Source organism: Chiloscyllium plagiosum, chromosome 20 (genome assembly GCF_004010195.1).
Source record: "Chiloscyllium plagiosum isolate BGI_BamShark_2017 chromosome 20, ASM401019v2, whole genome shotgun sequence".
NCBI lineage: Eukaryota > Metazoa > Chordata > Chondrichthyes > Orectolobiformes > Hemiscylliidae > Chiloscyllium > Chiloscyllium plagiosum.
The window spans coordinates 34,807,008-34,827,837 of record NC_057729.1 but is presented as its reverse complement, the minus strand read 5'-3'; the positions used below and the strand labels follow the sequence as shown (position 1 = coordinate 34,827,837).

General features: G+C 39.6%; 1 protein-coding gene across 5 annotated transcripts in view; it reads left to right on the top strand.

Moving 5' to 3' along the window:
* Positions 1-2,086: 2,086 nt before the first annotated feature.
* The window catches only part of plagl2 (pleiomorphic adenoma gene-like 2), a 28,745-nt gene continuing 10,001 nt past the window's right edge, over positions 2,087-20,830 (top strand). The window contains exons 1-3 of one of the 5 annotated variants that reach the window (XM_043710504.1): positions 2,087-2,191; positions 2,930-3,180; positions 8,671-8,731. In XM_043710504.1, coding sequence (XP_043566439.1) covers positions 3,162-3,180; positions 8,671-8,731 — 80 coding nt within the window. In that variant the 5' untranslated portion in view covers positions 2,087-2,191; positions 2,930-3,161. Of the gene's footprint in view, positions 2,192-2,929; positions 3,181-8,670; positions 9,108-20,830 lie in introns of all 5 variants that reach the window. The other 4 variants (XM_043710506.1, XM_043710502.1, XM_043710507.1 and 1 more) reach the window with 4 other exon arrangements.

Genomic DNA, 20,830 nt, shown 5'->3' with positions numbered 1-20,830 from the left:
ACCAAATATACTGTACAAAACAGAATTTTGGGTATCTATGTACAACTATATATAATAGCAAGTTTGCAATCGTATAGCACTTGCAACAAAGATGAGAAGAGAAAGATTTAAATAGGATCTGAAGGGCAACCTTTTCACACACAGGGTGGTGTGTGTATGGAATGTGTTGGACTATAACCTAGTGTTACAACATTTAAAAGGCATCTGGATGGTTTTATGAATAGGAAGGGTTTAGAGGGGTAGGGGCGGAATGTTGGAAATTGGGACCCGGTCAGATTGGAATATCTGGTCTGCGTGGATGAGTTGGACCAAAGGGTCTGTTTCTGTGTTGTATGACTGTGTTACTCCTGTGTTCTAAAATATCCTAAGATGTTTCACTGAGATTTATTTAAACCAGGTTTGACATTGAGCCGTATGAGAGTTTGGAACTGGTGACCGAATGCTTAATCAGAAGTAGGTTTCAAGCAGCATCTTAACGATAAAGCAATTGCTGGAAAGGGTACGGGAGGGAATTCCAGTGGTTCGGGCTTTGGCAGCTGAAGACATGGTTCCAATTGTGGAGTGATGACATTGGGAATGTGAAAGAGACCAGACACGCTCTCACTTGCCAAGTGATGGATGTATATTTTGAATTTGAGTTCATTTTACATATGATTAACAACTGTCTTGGACTCTGTGTGGTTTCTGCGACAGTTCAGCTGAGATCAATAGGGAAATGATTGCATTTTATTTGCTCAGTGCTTCTCCTACCACCTAGTGGGGACAACGTGCTATTAACAGAAACCGGAAATATATTCCGCGTACTTGGCACAACTTTCGGAAATTAGATTATGTCTTGTTAAGATTTTTAAAAGTTTCGTGCCAAATGTGCCAGTGAAATACTTATAAATTATAGCTAGAAGATAGGAAACGTTGTGGTTTGTACACAGAATTATGAAAAAAAATATAAATTCTTCACTTATTAAAACAAGCTGAACTTCTAGCAAGTCTTTATATCCCAAAATAAAATTGATGTGGAGATGCCGGTGTTGGACTGGGGTGGACAAAGTCAAAAATCACTCAACACCAGGTTATAGTCCAATACATTTATTTGAAAACACATGCACCTGGAAGTGGAGTGAGGCTCCAAAAGCTTGTGTTTTCAAATACATGTGTTGGACTACAACCTGGTGTTGTGTGATTTTGACCAAAATAAAATTGTCAGCAGTTAATTGTCATGAGGATGATTTTTTCAGGCTTTGACCTATTTCATGCAAAACAGCATCATCACACTGAGAAGCACATTACAATTGAATCTTAATGAATCAAACTCCATATGAGCAAATGCCCATCTTGTTTATATTTGGTTAGTGTTTAAAGAAACTCATGATGAAGGCACTGATTACTAATGGTTCATTTTCAGTATTTATGAAAATGAACTTTGAAATTAATTTAAATTTTGATTCAAATGCAGCTTGAGTGTTCATACAATGTCACCAACATACCTGATGGTTGCCAAGTGTCCATTAGGTTTTTCCCAAGGGTTTTGAAACAACAAACATCTTATGAAATTTAGCAACCTGACTTCAACTGATAACTGAGATTCAACATTATTTAATTTGCATATTATCATTTGCAAACGGGGAACTGCTTTACTCCTCTTGAGAGACAAATAATCTATATTAGTTACAAAGCCTGGATATGAGCCACTGGCTATTATTTTTGTGATTAAAGAAAGTTGAGTGAATGACATTGGACGTCACAATCCCTAATGTCTATTAGGGATCATATTTGAATCAAAATTCCTTGGTGTTCAGGATATGAGTACAGGTTTCCTTGTTAAAACCAAGATCGTTTGAAAAGTTTATGAAAACGTTTCCACATCAGAAATATTACTTAGTGAGGACGGGAAAAGTCCAAATGAATTTAGAATTGAAGATATGTTGTCAGGGTGATCAGCATTGTAACTGAGAGGTGTTCAAAAATGAAGTAAAGACATGTCCAGGACAGTGCTACATTATGAAAAGGGATCTTGTTCACTAAACAGTGCTGCTTACTAAAAAGGAGATTCAACATTGCTAATTAATGGAATTTTATTCCTGTGTAGGTCAGTGAAAAAGATGTGCAGCAACACTTCCTGGTGTCCTCCAACAAGAATTGTTGGAACTGGCTGAAGGAGATTATTGTACATGTGGAGCAAGTCATGCCAAAGGTAAATTCCTCAGTTATAATTACTTACTTACTTGTATTTAACAAAAGTACGAGAATGTCCCTGAAATAACCTGTTTAATTTTCAGTTTAAGTAGTTTTAGTTTGTGCTACATTTAACTCTGAAGATCTGTTGAAATGAGGAGTCTCTTCACTCCCAGGAATTGGGAAATGGATGCTTCGTCATTGAGTATGTTCAAGGCTATGATTGATACTTTTTGAATTCTGAAGGAATTGAGGGAATGGGCAGAAATATCGAACTGAGGCAGAGGATTGAATGACAGAGCAGACTCAAGGGTATCCTCTTGCTTTTTCTGTTCTTGTGTTCTTAATGCTTTGATATCCAAGAATTCAGGTATCTTGTTGGTTCTTGAAGCTTTGTGACAGGACAGATTTCCTAATAAGGATGTCACCAGCTGTAAGATGTTTTAAAGTGTATGGTTGCCTTTTCTGGCTATCTGGTCTTCCTGGATAAAATCCTTGACTGTAATATTGGCACCCACAGAAACAAATCATAAACTCTTCAGAAATCCCTGTCATCCAGGCACTACGTCCAGTTCTCAGTGTTTTTCATTTGGTTAACTTTATTAAAGGTTCTTGCTGCATTTTGAACATGTGGTATATTTCTTTCATTCATTTTGAAGCAACTGAAAGTCAGAAACCTAGAGAAGCTGGTTACGAAGCATTAGATAGTTGCTTTGCATGGGGCAGATTGAAATCTCCTGTGTTTTTCCCTATGCAGATCTCGTTGGGCTATGCACCTCCTGTGACTGAGAGAGAAGGCGTGCAATTGTCTCCCAGGCTTCCGCTGTTTCCAGTTAATAAGTGGTTATTCAGAAGTGTAGAGCAGTGGCCTGGCAACATACTCTACCTCATTTGGTAGATGCCAAGTTCAGATCAGATACTTGACACAGAGTTATGACTGATCGGGATAATTGTGCAGGGGTGAATTTCAACCTGAGTCCCTCCACTTCATGACGCCTCCACTGCACTGTAAGTTTGATCATTATCCTCTCACCACATTAATGATTTCAAACAGTGTCTTGTTAAATTAAGCACACATTCACTTACACTGAAGCTATGCGTTTTCGTTGATAAAGACACAGATTCATTGACAGTGATTTATGCCAGCAGCCATGGAATAGTTGGCAGTGTAGAACCACCAGGAATTACCTGGAATCTGTACTTTCCAGAGCATTAATCTGCAGCATATTCTGAGATGAATACTCCAGGGTATAAAGTTCTATCTTGTAGCCAATCCCAAAAGGTAAGGCAACTGGAGATTTGCTATGAAATATTTGTTGGAAACTGCAACAGCATTCACTCACAAGGTGGCCCTCCATGTTGTACCTATGTTTAAAGGTTCTCAAAAGGAGAGAATGGACCAAATTTAAAAAGGAAAAATATGGAATGACATTAATCACTAGTTTTGGAAATCATGAAATTTAAGAAACTAAATAACAAATTTGCACACAGCATGGCCAGAGAATAGCAATGTGATTGTGATTGGATCATTTGTTTTAGTGATGTTGGTTGAAAAATGCATCTTGACTGAGATACTAAGGAAAGCTCTTGCTTTTTTGAATAATGCCATAGGATGTCTTGCACCTCCTCAAGCTGAAAGTACTGACTTGTGTGTAACATCTTACTTTAAAGACGACTACTTCAGTAGTAGATTATTCTCTCTGTTTTGTTTTGGAGTGTCATCCTGTGTTTTGGTGTTCAAGTTTCTGGTGGAATATGGTCATTCTGACTTAGATGAGAGAGTAAGCAACTGAACGATGGCCAACATGTCAATAATGTGACATTTTGTAATGGAATCCAAAGAACTGAACATAGATGTCTATCTGCCATTGAGCTAGATCATGAAATATTGTTGTGCTTAACAGGAGGATACGTTGGTCTGTAATTTTTATTTGGGAATTGTTATTCACAGATAATCGACATTGGAATGCAATCAACACAATTTACAGTTTGTTCAAATGATGTATAAAGAGTGAGGTAGTTGTAGGATGCTGGTTTTATTTTGGGAAAATGAATTGCACAACACCACAAAATTATACGTTGTCTCCCAGCGCACCAGAGTGCATATGCAGTGACTTAATTTCAATGCGCCAGCCTAATCAAATATGATTTAATGTATGCTACTCAAAGCTGGAAAGAAACAAAATCTTCCTAATTCCTTGTATTTTATAGGTTACTGACCTATTGACCCCTTACCTCTTTCTTTGCTCAACTTCCACTTGCTGTTTTCCTCACTGAGAAGAGGAAGTGGCTGAACTGATTGTGGATTTCCACCCTTCGGCTGTCACTGACAGAGGATGGATTAGATTACTGAGAGGAATTGGTACTTCCTCTGGATTCCCTCCAAAATCTTCCTGTCTCCAAAAACGTTAACCCTACCCTCTCTCCCATTTGCAGACTTATCACTGGGAAGATCATGCACTGTGGCGTTTTTTAAATTGGGGCATGCATCATGTTGAGCATTTGGCCACCTCTTCTCCTTTTTAAGTTGCATTGAAGATTTAATGAACCTGAGTTCATGTGCTAAATTTTGTTGTGTGCATCATTACCTTGTTGCAACAACCTTTCTGTCGCACATTGTCTGCCACTTCCTGTAGTGAAACTTCAGACCACTGTTCAGTCACAAGTGATCGCAATTGGCATTTCATCTAAACCAGGCAGACTCATTCTACCACTCTGAACGGAGTCATTTTTCTCATCGACTCATGCCTGAGGTTAACTTCCTTTAGCACCGGCAGACCACAAACGACTAATTCAAACAACAACTTTGCACTTTTACATTGCACCTTTTGCCGAAGGCAAAAAAAGTTTGTTTAAAGAGAGAAGATTTGAAGGAAATAGGAGGTCGAGAGGCTCTGCAGGCCAGGGTCTAGGCAGGTTAAAGCAAGTCTGCTCTTGGTGGCAGAATTAAATTTGGGTACAAGGCTAGAGTTGGAGGAGCACAATGCCTTTTGGAGGATGGTCTCGTTTAATAAGGTTAAAAGCACTGTTCTTCCTTGTTCTGTCTAACAGTGTATGGATCGTTTATTTAAGTACGCAATCAGTTTGAATTCGTTATGTGGCAGTGCACGTGCCATGATTTTGAGGGGCTGAATTGTACACAGACTGCACAGGGTTTTCAGTTAGTGGCCAAGCATTGTACAGGGCCCGTAGGTTACAGGGATCAGAGTTGGTAAGGTAGTGAAGTGAGTAAAAATAAGGAATGAGAAATTTAAAATGCAAGGGTCACTAGACCAGGAGTGAGTAAGAACAGGGTGAAAAGGTGAACAGAAATCGAGCAGTGGAGTTTGGATGAGTTCAAGTTCATGTTTAAGGTGGGTGTGGTTCCAAACAAGTGGATTGTGTTGTCCTGGCAGTGTCAAGCTTTGAATGTATAAGGAGTTGCTCTCATTCAGGCCAAGGGAGAGTATTTCATCACACTTGTGACATTACCTTATAGATGTGTGCATAAGCCCTGGGGAGTTAGTAAGTGAAATACCCACCTCAGATTCCCAACTTGTGACGTGCTGCAGTTGAGTTTTGAGTTGCTGTTGCTCAGGGCAGATTGACTGCTGGTCTTCCTGTCAAAGATTGTTCCTTGGCAGTTGTGTGGCTTGTTGCTTGAGGTCTTCCTCAACAAGTTTGTACCAAAAAGCCTTAGTCACTTCCAGTTAATCTCATTGAATTATAAAATTTTAGCTACTGGATTCCCAACAAAGATTATCGAGTTTAAAAGGAGCCGGTCAAATTAACTACTGAATATCAGAGTTATACTCCAGATTACTTATGCACAATATCACAGCAGATCTGCTGATTATTTATTACAGCATTGTAATGGCAGCTACCTGTTACACCATTCTTTGTACACTATGAAACCGCTGCAATGCTTTTTAATCATCAGTCCACAGATTATGGATGTTCTGATGTTTTTCTAAGGCATGGTACACCTGCTAGGAAATCTTTGAGGCAGATAATCAAGGAAAACAGATGTATAAGAGATATTGAATGGAGATTAGTTGTCCACTGATGAACCGTTAGGATTCTAGATCACAATATAAATCCTATCCGAATGGGTTATTTCCCCTCCCATATTGATCAGTTAAAAAAACAAAGTCACCATTGTCCTAATGGGCCATGAGGCTGCACTCTCGTTAGAGAGAGGCATGACTGTTGGTTGTTTAACCTGAGGGTCACCATACCATTGGCATGGGGTGGTTTGAGAAGATGGGACCTTTATGGTAACCTCAACCAGTTCTTTTATAATAATGCTGCTCCTGTAACAGGTTTACTGTCACTTAGAGTCATACAGCATGGAAACAGACCCTTCAGTCCAATTCATCCATGCAGACCAGACATCCCAATCCCATTTGCTGGCATTTGGCCCATAACCCTCTAAATGCTTCCTATTCACGTACCCATCCCAGGTGCCTTTTTAAATGTTGTATTAGTACCCATCTCTACCACTTCCTCTGGCAGCTCATTCCATACGTGCACTATCCTCTGCCTTTCGGGTCCTTTTTAATGCTTTCCCCTCTCACCTTAAATCTATGCCCTCTAGTTTTGACTCCTCCACCCAGGAAAGGACCTTGGATGTTCACCCTATGCATGCCCCTCATGATTTTATAAATCTCTATAAAGTCACCCCTTAGCCTCCGAAGCTCCGGGGGAAAAATGTCCAAGCCTATTCAGCCTGTCCCTCTAGCTCAAGTTCCAGCAACATCCTTTTAAATCTTCTGTGCGCGCTCTCACATTTATCAACATGTTTCCTATATCAGAACAACCAGAATTGTACAGTACTCTAAGCGTGGACTTGCCAATGTCCGGTACAGTCGCAACTGACATCCTAACTTTTTTATTAAATGTTCTGACCAGTGAAGCTAAGTATGCCAAATGCTGTCTTCACCACTCTGTCTAACAATCCACTTTCAAGGAAGTATGCCTCTGCATCCCAGGTCCCTGTGTTTGTTTGGCAACACTCCCCAGGGCTCTACCATTAATTTAAAAGTCCTGTCCTGGTTTGCCTTCTCAAAATACAACATCTAGTATTTATGCAAAAACATGTTGGCGAGTTAAGCAATATCTTTCGAAGCTTTAAACCAGCAGTGAAATTGCTAGAGTCCGACAGCTCATGTGGCTAGAGTATGACATAAACGCACATTTTGGTGAGTCTGTAATTCTAGAATTGGCATAAGGTCCATTGTTCTAGTGATTATAATTAACAGTTTGGATCAAAAAAATGTTTAACTTTGACACACAGCGGAATTCACTTTTCAGCACCCTATTCGAAGTAAGCTAAGTTCATAAATTTCTGTTCAGACTTTAAGGGAAAAAATGCAATTCTTCAACATGTTATATTTCAAACATCTTAAAATGCTTTCTTTGCATTCAATGCTTATTGCACTTCAATGGGGTAGTGTAAGTAAGCACAGTAGCCACTTAGTGCATGGTATATGCCATGAACAGTAACAAGATGAATGACCAGTTGACTTGTTTTGGTCATGGTGTTTGAGGGAAGAATGCTGGTCCGACTACCTGGAGAAATTTCTGCTGTTTGAATAGTGGCATGGCATTTAAACTATTTCTGTCAACAGTGCCTTATGCCTCATTTGAAAGGTGGCATTTTTTTGAAAATGAGCCCTTCCTCAAGTTCTGGCATGTTTGTATGGATTGTTGGCCTAAGATTTTTGTCAGTGGACAGGTATTCCGTGCATGTCATTCATTGTTTTGCATCAGCAGTGTTTTTTCACCTTCAAAAAAATACTGAAAGAAAACATTCAATTTATTAACTATTCAAAGAACTGGATATTTTGTTTCTCAAAATTAGAATATAGGCTTCTTTTGTGGAGGTTTCCTGTATACGCTTAGGTTCTTATGTTATTGTTCTTTAATATTCTTTTTATTTAGGTAGTTTCCATGTTTTATTTTTAAATTTTCAAACCAACGTGTATACTGATGGAAATCTATAATCGAGTTTTTACTGATGTCTTTACGTTAATTAAACTATCTGAAATGTAGAAAGGGCTGCCTAAGTTGACTTGTTTTCCTTGTCTCAAGCTTTAATTACCCCTCTTGGGGAGACACCTAGCTGTCCTCTTCCTCCTGTTTTGGTACGGATTTGCCCATTGCATGCAAGGAAGATCATTTCCTATGACTTCTGGGCACAGTATGTTGGTTCTCAAAGCAGTGTGCCATGAATTCAACCTTTACTGTATGTTCCTGATGAATTGAATGAGAGTAAGCTACATGTAGATAGCTTTTATGAAATGTGCTGTGTATGTTTTAAGGGCTAATATTGTATGGTTTTCAATCAATTATGTATATTAAATTGTCTTTGGTAGAAGATATGTTTGATTGTGAAAATAAACTGGAAGCCTGAATATCTTGTGTAGTCAGTCAATAATGATTAATGACTGAAGGTTCACAGACATCATGATTTTCATGTTGAGAAATGTTAATCTTTGTATTTAATTTGACTTTTAGGCATAAGATTTCTCTACTCCTCCCAAATTGCTGAAGCAACCTTAAACTCTGGATGCAACAGGTATCTATCAACTGGAAGTGATCATAATACACAGACTGAAAACACAGGAAATACACTTGGTAGCGAGAAGGTGGGTAAAGCCCCATTTTTCTAGGGACTTGGCCTGTAAGGCTGCAATGGCAGCTGTTGCCACTGATGACCTAAGTCAAATCACAATTACAAAACAGAAGGAAGATACGCAGAAGGTTTTAGAAGCCAAATGGAAAGGGAAGGAGTCAAAGCCAAGGAGAACCCTTGAGTGCCTGATCTGCGGAGCATTCTTCAGCAGTGTTGACAAACTTAAAGTCCATTCATACTCTCACACAGGAGAGAGGCCCTACACGTGCTCACACCCGGAGTGCACTAAAGCCTTTGTGTCCAAGTATAAACTTCTCAGGTATGGGAAGCTGAATGGAAATAGTGCCCTAAAAACCTGTTTATCAAATGTATTTAATCCTTTGAGGACGCAGCTTTCGATAATAACTTGTAACATGTATACCTACTTGAGCATTTAAAATGGTTTTGGAACAAACATTGTAACAAATTACAAAAATTAACTGCAATCATACCAAGTTAAAAACAGTGTGAACTATATTTTATAAATAACTAAAACCTATTTTTAATAATTTTGCAGTAATGCCACTGCAGTCCTCAAAGGGTTAAGTTAAGTATCTACACCTCCTTCAGGCTTAATGAGGATTCTTGCAAGCCATCTGCTAAAGACCACTTCTGACCATTACCTGCTCCATTAATTTCCTGCATAAAGTGATGTCACACAATAAAGCAGGGTTATAATATGCTGTTTGGCTATCATTACAAATGAGATGTCCAGTTGTTTCCGGGCATCCATTGATTAAAAGAAAATCTTCAAATGTGTGTATGTGTATCAAATTGTACATACAACATTGGCTGGGAACCTTAAAATGATTCCAAAAGGAAGCCAAAGCAAATCATCAGCTGCTTGTCATATTACAAAAATTGGGCTTTATTTAGATCAATATTTTGCATTTTCATTTCTTACCTTGTACCTGTTAGCCACATAGCATATGCACTGAACATATTCAAACCAGAATGGCGATTTACTGCCATTTGTTTATTGCTTCTGCTTTCATACCAGGTGATACTGGGATGCAAAATTCACAGCGGTTTTATTTCTAAGAGTGGTGTAGGTGAAGGAGAGGACAATGTATCAGTGAGCAATAATTAAAAGAAGATAACATTGCTACAACTGAACATTACACTGACGTTATAACAGTGAGGAAAAAAACTGCACAACAGGGAGCCAATATACGGCAGTGTAATGTTGGGAGTCAAACCTAGAAATGGTAGGCTGTGCAGTGTCTTTTTATCTTTTTTAAGATAGAAATAAAAGTCTAGAGCTAAAAGATAGTAATGCACACTTCTGTTTCAGAACAATCCTGTTGTTTATATAAATATCCATCACTGACCATGCTGGCAAATCAAATAGTGGTAGCTGTGGAAGGTAGCTTATTGTTAGGACCTGTTTTATCAAACCCTCAGCAAATGCTTCTGTCGCTGACATTTGAAAATGGGGTGTTAACCTTCTGGTGTTAATTTTAAATACATTACTTCTATTACAGAGTGTAGCTGATAACTGATTTGCCTGACAATTCCATTCTCTGCCAGGAAATATCTTCCTTAAATGCAGATGATGGGGAATAGAACTGGAGTCTTAAACACTCGAATAAGAATTTAGTTACACAGGCATGTATTACAAAGTTGTGCTTCATAATCCGACAGGCAATGTTTCAGTCTATCATATTTATTGGAGCACAGCTAATGTTGATCAGCAACATATAATTTAAAACCATTACTGATTCTTATTCTCTTTTGTAAATAAAAACTGGCTAATATGTTTAGTCCAGATTTTGAAATTAATTGCATCAAAGCCTCCATATTTTATAGAAGACATTATCTTGCAAGACACCCTATCCCAAGGAATGCTAACACTTTCTTCACATACATACCTTTTCGTTAAAAAAAACAGATGATTTGCATTCAACTGTGTAATTTCAGATGCTTTCTTTTGCCAGCAGTTGTTTCAAACCCAACAAGGTCATTCTGTAACACTGCCTCACTTACATATTTGTAGAGTATTCATTAGCTTCCAAGGAACAATTAAATACTTAACTGATAGACTATCCTCAGTATACTTTCAACTCAAAGAACATTAATCTCGTCACTTTTTCAATGCTTCATACACTCCTTCTCTTAATAGATGTTATGGTGCAGTTGATTTCATGATAATACTAGTGGGTAAAAATGGAAAATGTTCTCCTCCTGTTTCGGAGCCTGAGGAAAAAAGGTGTGTTGAAAATACTCTTGATTGTTCAAACATTGGTGGAAATGTGTTGCTGGAGAAGCGCAGCAGGTCAGGCAGCATCTAGGGAACAGGAGAATCGACGTATTGGTACTGGTAGAAGTGGCACTGGATATTTATTAAATATTTTAAGTGGAATTCTGGAACTGAGTAGTAGATGGTTTCATCCATAATCTGTGCAAAATTAATGGTGTTCAGTTGAGAAGAATAAACTAAAGCTAGAGTTTACAATTAGTTTATGAAATAGAAAGGTGGAGAATGAGCCCAGTTTTCAGTGTTGTATAACAAGGCTAGGGGTAGGCAGTTCAGTAGTGAAAAAGCCAAACCTAAGCCTATTACAAGTCAGGTTGTAAGTTTGCTCACTGAGCTGGTAGATTTGTTCTTAGATGTTTCGTCATCATGCTAGGTAACATCATCAGTGAGCCTGTGATAAAGCACTGGTGTTCTGTCCTGCTTACTATTTATCTGTCTTGGTCTGTTGTGGTGGGTGATATCACTTCCGGTTCTTTTTCTGAGAGGTTAGTAAATGGGGTCCAAATCGATGTGTTTGTTAATGGAGTTCCAGTTTGAGTGCAAGGCCTCTAGGAATTCCCATTAGTGTCTTTGTTTAGCCTATCTCAGGATGGATGTATTGTCCCAGTCGAACTGGTGTCCCTCTTCATTTGTGTGTGTGGATACTAGTGATAGTTGGTCATGTCTTTTGGTGGCTAGTTTCCTGCCAGTTTGTCCAATGTAATGTTTGTTGCAGTCCTTGCAGAGTATTTTGTATATGACGTTCGTTTTGCTGGTTGTTGGCATGGGGTCCTTTCAATTCATCTACCTAGATGCCTAGGGCCAGGGTGGTCTGTTTGTAATCTCTGTGATGGCAGGGTGGCTATTGGTGGACTGTGCTTATCATGTACCCATTGTTCCTGAATACATTGTTTGTGTTTTTCCTTGGCTTCTCATAGTTCCTGGGTGTTGCAGTGTGTTGTGGCTCATTTAAATAATGTCCTGACGCAGCTTTGTTTGTAGGTGTTGGGATGATTGCTCCTGTAGTTGAGTATCTGATCAGTGTCTGTGGCTCTCCTGTAAATGCTGGTCTGTAGCTCTCCATTGTCTTTGCATTCTACCATGCGTTCCAGGAAAGGGGAGTCTGTCATCATTCTCTTTCTCTTCGGTAAAAATGTTGTTTGTATTTGTGGGTTTCTTCTAATTTGTTGTGTTTCGTGATGACAAAGGTGTCATCCACATAGCAGACACAAAGCTTGGGCTGGATCTTGGGAAGGGCTGCTTGTTCTAATCTCTGCACAACTGTTTCTGCTAAGAGTCCTGGTATTGGTGATCCCAAAGGCATCCCATTGATTTGTTTGTAGGTCTTGTTCAAGGTGAAGTCAGTTGTGAGGCACAGGTCTATTAGTTTGAGGATGCTGTTCTTGCTAATGGAGTTGATGCTGTCAGGTGTTTGTGTCCTTGGTTTGTCTAGCAGTGAGGTCAGTGTTTCTTTGGTCAGAGTGATATTTATTGATATGAATAGGGCTGTCATGTTGAAGGAAACCATGACCTCGTCGTCCTCTACTTTGATGTCTTTGATGTTCAGGAATTCCTGGTTGGAGTGGCGTGAGTCTTCTAATAGGTGTTTCCGTTAGCGTTGCAGTTCCTTTGCTGCTTTGTATGTCAGTGTACCGGGAAGTGAGACTGTAGGTCTGGGGGTGGGGGGGAGGAGGGGTGTGGCCCTTGTTAATGTACCTGTTGGTAATTGTTGACTTGCATGGCATTCTGAAGATCACTTCATTTTTCATCCTCACTTGTTCTTGCATTATGAGTGAGATGAATGAAAACCAGCTCTAGCTGGACGAAGGTAGGAAGTTAATCGGTGAACACCACATTTATCTTTTTGACAGGTTGCACAGGTTATTTGCACAGCCTTGGGCAGGTTGTTTACAGGGAACCACAAAACAAATTACTGAGTTAAAAGATTGCAGAGATTTCTGTTTGGCAAATCAAAGCTCAGTTTTTACTGGATTTTTGAGCATAAGTGAATGGATACCAACTTTTGCTTTAGACCATGCATTTCAAGTAGATCATACTGAGGTTTGTGCCAGATAAAATTTATAAGTTTCTATCATATACTTTTAAAAAATTGTTCCTTCATTTATTTAAAGTGCTAGTCTAAGAACATTCCTTTTTCCTGATGGCATTATTTCATTGCCAGCTGTTTGACCCCTTTCACGTTCAATCCTCCCACCTCAACTGTGACGTATCAGGTGCAGATTTTCATGTTTCATTTGGTGAGTGTGATTTTCTCTATATCAGACTGTCAGACCCATTTATCAATGATGGCAGAATAAGGAGAAATTTGACACAGTCAGTGGGAATTCAAAATTTGCTTAACTCAGTACTGAAGTGGATCACTTTGATCTGAAACCCATTCATAAATTTCAATTTTCTATATCTGCTCCGAGTATTCAAGAAAGCCACAAAATGTGACGAATGATTGAACTGTCAACTGCATAGCTCTGTGTAGTTGCAAAAGTCAAGCAAAATCTCAACACAAAGCATATCTTGTTTACAATATTCTATAATTCCAATCAGGAGACATTTGGTAGAAAGCTACAAACCTGCGGCTAATTGTTGGAATCGTGTGGTTCAATGGAAACAACGTTAAAGATTTGTTCTTCGTTGACCAGCACAATCCATAGCGTTCATCACAAATGGTTAAGCATAATTGGGAAGCATCAGAATTGAACGCACACAGAATATCACAAAAGTAAAATACCATACATGTTGGAAATTAGAAGTAAGAACAGAAAGTGCTAGTGGTATAGCACGTTACTGTTTAATTCCGCAATACTCCATGCTTCTAGCATGGAAGCTGGAAATTTAAATTCTAACTTGAAATCTAAATTTTTTTTGATTAATAGAAGTAGGAATTTGGGATATGAAAATAAATGCAATAGGGAAAGCCTACTTGACTCATCACCCCACTGCCTTGTTCCAGCCACAAAAAGTCTAACCTATAATGGACTCTCTCCGGCCTAGGTAACTGTCTGCAGTTATCTTTTTTTAAATAAATACTAAGATTTGAGAAGCAGAGAGTGTTTTTAAACCATCTACACATCTTCACCTTCAACTCTGACCTGATTTTTTTGGAGATGGTACATTCCTTTTGACCCAATAGAATGAAAACATTGAGTCTCATGGATAATTTAATTATCTTGGGTTTGTTCCCATTGTTTTGAGCTCAGTTCCTAATAAGACCGTAAATAGGAGTTGGAGTTGACTCATTGAGATTGCTTCTCATTTGATAAGAATGATCAGTTTGCAGCCTTAACTTTACTTTCTCGCTGGAACCCAATACCCTGAGCCTTCTTTGACATGTTCCCAATGGAAGTATATTTCACCTTCAGTAAGATGATGAAAACTGTGCGTTGTACTCTTAAGTACAGACTCTCAATTCCCAGCATGGTTGGAGTGAGACTTCCCTACTTTTATCCTCCATTCCCTTGCAATAAAGACCAATGTTCCATTTGGAGGAAGACCATCCTTAGGACTGAGAGTTGGAGTAAAGGGAAGAGGTACACTAATTCTAACCGTGATGAAAACCTGTGTGCATGCAGGATGTGCAGACCACAGCGCAGGAAGTCATAACAAACAACGGTTGCGATGGACTTCATAACATTACGTGGAGAAAAGTTTAGAGACTGATCCAAATTTATAGTTTGCCCATTTGGACAATGACTTGTTTTTCCTGGCTCTGTTTCCAATTAACCCGAGCCTCCACCTAGGCTGTCATCACCACATTACCATGTCACCTTTTGCAGTATTTTTTTTTAAGTGGCACTTTATTGAATGCCTTATGGAAATACAAATGCACTACATGAACTGGTTTCCCTTTACACATCCTGCCTGATACATCCTTAAACAATTCCAACAAGCTGACAAAATTTCTCTTTAACAGATACATGTTGATTTGGTTGAATTGTAGTGTATTTTCTAAATGTATTTCTACCACCTTAGTAATAGATTTTAGCAGTTTCTGGGTAATAGATTCCTGTTTTTTTTGTCTCACTTCTTTCCTAATAGTTGTATTACATTTGCCGATTACCATTCTGCTGGGACCTTTCCAAAACCTCGGGAACATTGGAGCATTGTAGCTCACACAAGCTGTGTCTCTGTAGCCACTTCTTTCAGGATTTTAGGATGCAGGGCTAGGGTACCTGTGAGCCATTAGTCCCATTAGTTTTCTCAGAGTTTTTTCTTGAGTGATTGTGGTGGCTTAAAGCTCTTCTATCCTTTTGGCTCGTCACTTTGTGCTATTTTGGAGTGCTTTTGTACATCTAGAAGTCAGTCTCGCTAAGGAACCACTGCTTAACTTAGCTGCTGTCTTCATTTTTATGAATGCACCAGAAGATTTTATTATCTTCTTTTATATTTCTTTCTCGTTTTCTCTTGTACTTGAGTTTCTTTGTCATACTTTACAGGTTTCTAATATTTTACTGAACTGTTGCTTGTTTAACTCGTATAGTTATAAATTAATGCAATTTTTATCTGCTCTTGCCAATATAAGCTTATTCCAATATTTGAGGGATAAAATATTAAAAGCTCACCAAACAATTGCATCCCCATTAAGCTAGTTGAAGCCATTACTGCTCACCAGTTTCTACAGGCTTTTAAAAAAAAATGATAAAAAGCAGTACCTCCTTCCCTCCGTTCCCAGAATGCCCATCCTAACAGTTATACCTCATTGTACTTGGGCCTTCACCCACTCCACAACAGCAAAATTTATTTAGAGAAAATTGATGGCTCAGACCCAACAGTCACAACTGCGAAACCAGCTCTCCACTGCAGTGATTTAACACCTTCTTGACACTTAACACTTACAACACTTTTTCAAATGTATCACTTATTTATAAATAAATGCCACTGTCAAGCAGTTTCAACTAACTAAGCTCCCTAACTGTTTTGTAGTTTAAACTTCCAAGTTGGGGTGCTAATCTAAATTATAATTTGACCAAGAACTTGCACCTGCAGCACATTTCCCAAGTTTGCAATTGTACCTCATGGCATCCTCACCTCTTTCAAGTAAGGCATCAGTACATATGTATTTATTTGGCCACTTTTCTCCTCTGCCACATATGTTCAGATAGCGATAAATATATGAACATAAAGGAGGAGGAGTAAGCTATTCAGCCCCTCAGGCCTACACCACCATTCAACAAGATCATGGCTGATCTGCCCAGGCCTCAACTCCTCTTTTGTGTCAAATGTTCAATTCCCTGATCATTCAGAAGTCTGTCTACACAGATCTAGCCTCCATGACACTCAAGGGTAGAGCTTTTCAGATATCCATCACCCTCCTGCGACTAGAAATTTCTTTGGTTCAGTCAGCATTTATTGCTCATCCCTAATAATGACACTAGTAATAGCAGTCAAGAGTAAACTAAGTTGTTGTAGATCTGGAGTCACAATAAGGGCAGACCAGGTAAGGATGTACCTTACCTTAGCTAAGGGACTTTAATAAATGAGGTGGGTCTTTCTGACAATTGACAGTGAGCTCATGGTCATAGTTAGACCCTTCATTTCAGAGTTTTAGTGAGATTAGATTTCGCCATCTGCCATGGCAGGATTTGAACTTGTGTTCCGAGGATATTACCTGGGTCTCTTATTAGTGCAGTGCCAACACCACATCACCTCCCCCCATTTCCTTTTTTTCTCATTTTATCTTTCCTCATTGTACTTGACCTCTTCTAGCCTTGCATTTCCATCAAGTTTGGTGTTATCAGCAAACTTGCAAATTTTACACTTGGTCCCACGTCAACATTGTGAATAGTTGTGATCTTAGCAGTAACCCTTGTGGTATCTCCATAATGACAGCTTGTCATTATTCAAATAATCTGCTTATTCCTACCCTGTCCTTTCTGTCTCTTAAACAATTCTTAATCCATACCAGTATATTGACCCAATCCCAGGTACTCTGATTTCATTTCGTAACTTCCTGTGTGCATGCAGGGATATGGATTCAAACGAGGTAGGTAGATTTGGAGCCAATTCAGTTAAATGGCAAATAAGCTTGAGATGTAGGCAAAAGTGAGGACTGCACATGCTGGAAATCAGAGTCTAGCTTAGAGTGGTGCTGGAAAAGCACAGCAGGTCAGGCAGCATCCGAGAAGCAGGAAGATCAATATTTCTGGCAAAAGCCTGTATAGTCAATTCTGGTTACAATTTAAGGTTGAACAGGACACTTGGCCATGCCTGTGTCACCTTCAGGCTCAACCATCTCAATGCTGCCCTAGCCAACTTGTTATCATCTAGACTAAACCTCAGTTGTTTTTAATCTCAGTTGATGATACTAGTCCTCAGATCAGATCTCAATGAAATCTGACCTGGTCAATCATTTATTTTGAAATTGTAGTTAATGTGGTAATCACTCACTGAACCACAGTTAGGCTGCAGAACACCATAATACTTTTTTAAACCCAAAAGACAAAGTAGAACACAGCTCAAACTTCTCATCTTGCAATCATCAGGATATTTCTCAAGAATACTAATTCAAATGGAGAAGCGACATTTATACTGCATCAGAGGAGAATATTGATTGGTTAGCATGTGGACAGTAAAGGCATTGTCCATTGAGAGTTTTTTTATTCATTGACTGGATGAGGGCATTGCTGGCAAGACCAGCATTCATTGCCCATCCCTAATTGCCCAGAGGGCAGCAAGGAGTCAATCACATTGGTCTGGGTTTGGAGTTGAAACTTTATTGCTGGAACAGCACAGCAGGTCAGGCAGCATCCAGGGAACAGGAGATTCGACGTTTCGGGCACAGGCCCTTCTTCAGGAATGGGTTTGGAGTCACATATAGGCCAGATCAGGTATAGATGATAGATTTCCTTCCTCTGAAGGACATTAGTGAACCAAACAGATTTTTCTTACAGTCGACAATTAATTCCTGGTCATCATTAGACTTTTAATTCCAGATTTTGTTTGGAATTATTGATTTCAAATTCCACCATCTCCCTGACTTGTGCCTTGTAGATGGTGAACAGGTGTCTGGGAGTGAGGAGGTGAGTTACACACTGCAGAAATCAAACAAAAATAGAAGTTGCTGGAAAAACACAACAGGTCTGGCAGCATCTGTGAAGAGAAATCGAAGCTAACAGTTGAGGAAGGATCACTGGACCCGAAACGTTAACCTTGATTTCTCTACCAGGTGCTGCCAGACTTGCTGAGCTTTTCCAGCAACTTCTGTTTTGGTTTTTGGAAAACTACCCAGCCATGTCCTGTGCACAGAAAGAATAACACATCCAACCAGGCCAATTACCACACTTATTCAGCAGTAAAGTCTACTCTTATTCAGCAGTAAAGTGATGGAAAGGGTTTGCTTTCAAGCAGCATCTGCTCAGCAATGACCTGCTGAATGATATCCAGTTTGAATTCCACCACAGCGATTCAGTTCCTGACCTGATAACAGCCTTGGTTCCAACATCGGCAAAAGAGCTGAATTCTCGAGGTGAGGTGAGAGTGACAGCCCTTGACGTAAAAATAGCATTTGACCGAGTGTCGCATCAAGGAGTTTTAGCTTTAGTATAAAGGGGATAGCTCTCCACTAGTTGGAGTCATAGCTAGCACATAGTTGTGGTTGAAGGTCAAGATTAGGGTGGTGCTGGAAATGCACAGTAGGTCAAGCAGCATCCGAGGAACAGGCAAATCGACATTTCGGGCAAAAGCCCTTCATCAGGAATGAAGAAAATTCCTGATGAAGGGCTTTTGCCTGAAACATTGATTTTCCTGCTCATTGGATGCTGCCTGACCTGCTGTGCTTTTCCAGCATCACTCTAATCTTGACTCTAATCTCCAGCATCTGCAGTACCCACTTCTGCCCTGTGGTTGAAGGTCAATCAGTTCTAAGTAATTTTTTTCAGGTGTTCCTCAGGGTAGTGTCCTAGGCCCAGCTACATCAATGACTTTCCCTCCATCAAAAGGTCAGAAATGGGGATGTTTGCTGATTGTGCAATGGGCAGCTCTGTTCTCAACTCATCAGATACACTGAAGGATTCAGCAATTCTTCAGTAATTTTTTTTAAACTGTTACTCAGAACTGAACTGGACTCGGCCTGCAGATGCTGTGGCTAGCAGAGCAGGTCAGTGATTAAGAACACTACAGTGTGCAACTCACCTCCTGACTCCCTGACACCTGTCCACCATCTACAAGGCACAAGGCAGAAGTGTGATGGAATACTCCCCACTTGCCTGGATGGGTGCAGCCCCAACTCGAGAAGCTGGACACCTTCCAGAACAAAACAGCCTGCTTGAGTGGAACTACATCCCCATACATTCATTCCCAAGACCTTCAGTGTTGCGTTGCAGCAGTATATACCATCTGTACACTCATTCCAAACTCTTGACCACAACCACTTGAAAAGACTTGGGTCACAGGTACATGGGAACCCAACCGGTTGTAAGTTCCCTCCAAGTTATTCTCCATCCTGACTTGGAAATATATTGCAAATCCTTCACTGCCACTGGGTCAATGTCTTAGAATTGTCTCCCTAAAAGCTTTGTGGATGTGCTTGCACCAAATGGACTGCAGTGGTTCAAGAAGACAGCTCACTAACATCATCTTAATTGTAATTAGGAATGAGCAATAAACAGCCAATGCAGTTCCTTGAATGAATTTCAAGAAGAACTCTTACCAATATCTGTCCTGTGAACTGTGGAGTCACCTTACATGAATACTCCATTAGGAGGCTACCCTCTCTCAGCTTCTAATTTTTTGTAGATTTTTAACCAAACATTCTTAGGCTTGAAGTTGCACAACCTAACCTCTTATACTGAGGTAGCACATTCCCTGAACTACTCTGAAAAAAGCTTTTTCTGAGGAGAGACACTCTACGTCCGTCATATCTCAGTCAGAACTTTTGAACTGTGTAAATTTCTAGGTTTTCTAAATTCAAATCAATCCTTGATTCTCCTGAACTGAGAACAAGCTAAACACCTTCAATGTTTGTTCCATTTATCATTAAACCAGTGCAGCATGAATAATTTTGCATGATCACTGTACTTGGTTACAATCACTTGCTCTCTGACACCAAATTACGTCACTGTTGACGAAGGGTTGTCTAACCTGGTTCCTTCACTAACATTCCTTCACAATGTCATCATCATCTGCATGCCACTACTTGGAAATTGAAGCTCTGAAAATGTTCATTAATATTACACAGCTTTCATCACAACAGGCAGATTTGCTACATAAATAACAAATTGGCTTGAGATTTGAAGGCGACTCTGGTCTTGTTTCCTGGCCACATTTTAAGGATGGTCACAATGTTTGCCACCTTGGCAAACCAAGCTGACCATATGATTTCCTATCACAACCGTCACATAGGCTGCTTACTCCTTTGTAAAATTGCCTACCCCTCCCTGTGCTTTAGGCCTGATATTCAAGTTCTTTACCAGTTCACCTTCATGCCTTGCAGTTTCAATGCTACCCTGGCTAGCTTTCCATCCTGTATTGTGTGTAAACTCCATCTCATCCATAACAAAGGTGCCGATTTATCTTCTGTTCTTCAGGCAGTCCTGACTCTGTGTTGTGGAATTCTCTGCTTAAACCCCTCTAACTTTCAACCTCGATATACTCCTCAATCTGATGGCCCACCCTTGATCACCCCACCTCCTGAGTTTCAGCAACTGATTTTGTCTGCTATTTCTCTGAGAGATCTTGGACAGTGTTGTTGACTGGAAATTTCTAATTAGCCACAGGCTGGTTACAGTGCCACCATTTTAGTTACATACATTGAT